Source organism: Lepidothrix coronata, unplaced genomic scaffold (assembly GCF_001604755.1).
Source record: "Lepidothrix coronata isolate B3197 unplaced genomic scaffold, Lepidothrix_coronata-1.0 Scaffold1541, whole genome shotgun sequence".
In the NCBI taxonomy this organism is placed as follows: domain Eukaryota; kingdom Metazoa; phylum Chordata; class Aves; order Passeriformes; family Pipridae; genus Lepidothrix; species Lepidothrix coronata.
This window is the reverse complement of record NW_016691721.1, coordinates 1-4,093: the sequence shown is the minus strand read 5'-3', so window position 1 is coordinate 4,093 and position 4,093 is coordinate 1. Positions and strand designations below refer to the sequence as shown.

Here is a 4,093-nt window from a genome sequence, read left to right as displayed (position 1 = left end):
GGCTGGGAGACAAATCCCTCCTGCTGGGTAGTGCAGCTTTTGTGACAGCAGCTGTAGCAGATTAAATAAAAGATCTGTCTGATGCCTGGTGGGACAATGGTCTAGGGAAGAGAATAAGAGCATGGCAAGTGCACCAAGATATTCCCAGCCTATTTAGCTTTGGTGTTTTAGGAATATCCAGAGCTGGAAGTGTTACCTCGGTGTTCACTGTCTCCTGGTCTTTTCTATTGCTGCTTTTTTAGCCTGTGTGGAAAACTTGGTGCTGCAGATGTGAAGTGAAACAGATTTATTCATACCCTGTGTTTATTGAGACAGATTTATTCATAGCCTCGATGAAGAGTTTTGTTTGTCCTTTTGTTTGCTTTGGGATTTGTTTCTTTTTGGTTTATACCCCTAATCCTCATTCAAGAAAGAAGCTGAATAGCTAGTTTTTTTCATGTTTGTTAAGCAAGGCATGACTGTGTATTTTATTCATCAGCTGTGTTTGTTCATAGGCTGAAGAGTCCCAGGTCTGAAGGGTCTATTTAAATAGTAGCATGGCAGCTCTTGTGCCTTTGATATTCTTGGCCTCCATCTCTGTATTTGCACCTCTTTATCCTTCTTTACTCTTTTGTAAGATCAGAATTAGGACCAGACACACCCATGCTGAATGAAGAAAATGCTAGTTGGACTGGGAACCACTGGTCTGGAAAAAGGTCAAGGGTTTCTTGTGTGGGGGTGTTGTGGGGATTTGTTAATTCTAAATTAGTAGAAATGCTTTATTTTCGCTTTAACTTCCTCCTTCCCCTCTTGCAGGTGGGGAACCACATTGATGTGATCACTGCCAAGTGGGTGGCCCAGGATGCTGGCATTGGGGCAGGAGTGGACTCCTACTTTGAGTACCTGGTGAAAGGAGCCATTCTCCTGCAGGACAAGGAGCTGATGTCCATGTTTCTGGGTGAGTGTTTGGTTTTCTGTGTGAAGGGGCCCAGCAGTGCTTGGCTGCACCTGTAAAAAGCAGCGGGCACTGTGGAAGGAGAGGATGAAGGATCTCACAGGGTACATTCAAGAATGTTCTTGAAGCCTTTGCTGTGATACTTTTGAGCAGTCTGTGATTACAGAATCACCAAAGTGATTTTCATTCTTAAAACAAAGATTTTTTTTTTTTTGTTGGCTTACCTACCCATCTGCATTTCTTTATAGAATATAACAAAGCTATCAAAAATTACACCAAGTTTGATGACTGGTACCTGTGGGTTCAGATGTACAAAGGAACAGTGTCCATGCCTGTGTTTCAGTCCCTGGAGGCCTATTGGCCAGGCTTACAGGTAAGAGCTGTCAGAGCACATGGTGATTTTGTTTGTCTGTCATGGGTCAATCTTTAATATAAAAGTTAGAAATATAACCCTCGTCCGTGCAGGTGTAAAAGTTTGGTTGGACCTCTGGTGAAATCTCTGCCTGTGGAAGAGCAGGTGTTGATTTTATCTACAGTTTACAAAAAAGTCTCCCATCCAGGATCACGGGAGGGCAGTTTTGTTGTAGCACACTCCACTGACAGTGGTCTCATAATCCAGATGTAAATCTACGGAAAAAGAAATTCCCACCTCTTTTCCATCACCTCATAAATGCTTTCTTTGTGTGAATGCTTTCCCACTGAGTGCTTTGCTTTCTCATCAGTCCTTGTGTTTGGACTGAGACTTTGTTATCCCCACGCAGTGCTGTGATTGATTAAACGTTTGACTGAAGAAACACAATCTTCTTTAAAAAAAAAATCAAAGAGACTTCATATTATTTCAGGTGTGGGAATGTGATCCAGCAGAAAAGCAGCATGTAACTCTCCAGTCTTACCAACTCCCAAGGCATCATATCCAAGTATTATTTCCACCATTCAGACCTGCTGAAATATCCATTTCTGTCCCTGCTTTGCCTGTAGGAGTGTTACTGCATCAGTTCCTTTGCTGTTTGTTCTTCACTCACATGTTGCTTTGTTAATTGTTCTCTCCCAGAGCCTAATTGGGGATGTGGATAATGCCATGAGGACCTTCCTCAACTATTACACTGTCTGGAAGCAGTTTGGGGGGCTGCCTGAGTTCTACAACATTCCCCAGGGCTACACAGTGGACAAGAGAGAGGGATATCCACTCAGGCCTGGTAAGCAGAAGTGGAATTAAAAGGGCCATGGACTCCTGCTTTTGCTGTGGTGGCGAGATCAAATGTTAGCAATACCTGCCTTCCACAAATTCCTCCTCCAGTTTTGCTCTGACTCAGTTCCTCACCAGGAGTTTGCAGAGTCAAAACTGCACCTTTTGTTTTCCACCATTCACAAAGACAGGGCTGCCTTTCAAGGAAGGAAGACACTGTTACCATAAAAAGGAGGCCCGTTAATGAAGTGGCTTCACAGTGTAGGATTTGACATATTTAAGTGTTAGATTGTCTGACATGGGATGTTTCAGTCATGTTAAAGGGACTGTTTGTGTCCTTTAAATTTAGGAAGTGAAAGTGAGTTGGAATAGACCACTGTACTTGTGCTGGGTTCCTGAAATAAACTCATTCTGGCTGCACTAGTAAAGCTCAAGATCTAAGAGAGATTCTGTGTTGTCTGTGATACTGCAATGAACTGATCTTTTTTTCTGATTTTTTACAACTCTGACTGAAAAAAAGAAAAAATAAAATCTGATTATTAGGTCCATAAAACTTTGTACATGAGAATAATTAATTTCCTTTTGGTCTGAGTGTTCAGGTGACATCCACACTGGACAAATCCACCAAAAATACTCATTAGCATTGACTTTCAAATGAATTGTAGCATCCAAAAAGATCTTAGTAAGCAAACACAGCACAGTGCACATGTTGCCTATTTAGAGTGTTTGCATGGTGCTTGTTTTCATGATGTTTTGGATACCCCTGTTTCAAGAGACTTACAGTATTGTTTAAAATTGTATTTTGGGCATTGAATTTCTTATTTGTAATTCTTTCTAGAAGCAATTGTTTTTCTTCCTTTGACAACTGAGTTTTAATCTTCTTCTCTCTTGCTCCCCCTCCCACACACTGAATGTGGGAGGGAGGATTAGTCACTCTTACCTGAGCTGATCCAGGCTGGTGAGAGGGAATTTCTTAGTAGGAGGAAAAGCAAATCTGTGCTTGGACCCAGAGGAAATTCAGTAACTAGATTATTTATCTGATCATTCTAAAGGATTTTTAAATTAGCTGAGGAGTATGCCATCATCCCTGTGTGTGTGGTTTGGTAATGTTTGGTACTTGCAAATGTCTGGGGTGTCTTTGCAGAGCTGATTGAGAGTGCCATGTATCTGTACCGTGCTACAAGAGATCCCACGCTCCTGGAACTGGGAAGAGATGCAGTGGAGTCAATAGAGAAAATCAGCAAGGTGGACTGTGGATTTGCAACTGTGAGTGCTAAATCATCTGCTAAATCAGCTAAATGGCTGCTGAAAATCAGCTTTTAGAAGGTGTTCTCATTAACTGTGTTTTCCCATTGAGTTAAGTGGTCACTTTGGTGGAAACATGACTTCTTTTTCAAAAAAGCCCCTTTTATTTCTCTGGGAAGCTGATCTGGTTGTGTTTCCAGTAGTAACTTCCCTCACAGTGTGAACAGTGGGCCAAATTCTGTCGTGGGCTGTTGCACCAGAGCCCAAAACACTGGAAAGCATCAGAAGCTTCTCCTGCATCCCAACCAGGTGTAGACCTGAGCAGGAAGGTTCAGGGGTAGGAACCTGCCTGCCACGTTCATGTGGGATCCTGCTTTCCCACTATGCCTTGAAAATCTGATCAAACACACAAGAACTGCAGGGAGTGATTTCTCTAACATCATTTAATGGGGATTTCAAACATACCATCAACTACCACCACATACTTTTACAAAAAATATATAATGGGAATTAGGTCTTGTGATTTGGAAAGTAGGTAAAAGCCTTATGATTTTTTTTTTTTCTTTAGTAGGGGAAATGATGGGAAGCTCTTTTCCTTGCCCAAACTGAGTTGGCAGAGGGCAAGTTTAGATGTTAGAAAGAAATTCTTCCCTGTGAGGGTGGGGAGGCCCTGGCACAGGTTGCCCAGAGAAGCTGTGGCTGCCCCATCCCTGGAAGTGTCCAAGGCC

General features: G+C 42.3%; 1 protein-coding gene across 1 annotated transcript; it reads left to right on the top strand.

Moving 5' to 3' along the window:
• Nucleotides 1-639: 639 nt before the first annotated feature.
• LOC108510604 (ER degradation-enhancing alpha-mannosidase-like protein 2) lies at nucleotides 640-4,037 on the top strand. Its single transcript, XM_017840272.1, has 4 exons — nucleotides 640-937; nucleotides 1,183-1,307; nucleotides 1,986-2,130; nucleotides 3,265-4,037. Exons 1-4 carry the CDS (start codon nucleotides 643-645, stop codon nucleotides 3,441-3,443), a joined length of 744 nt encoding a protein of 247 aa, XP_017695761.1. The 5' UTR covers nucleotides 640-642; the 3' UTR covers nucleotides 3,444-4,037.
• Nucleotides 4,038-4,093: the final 56 nt, after the last annotated feature.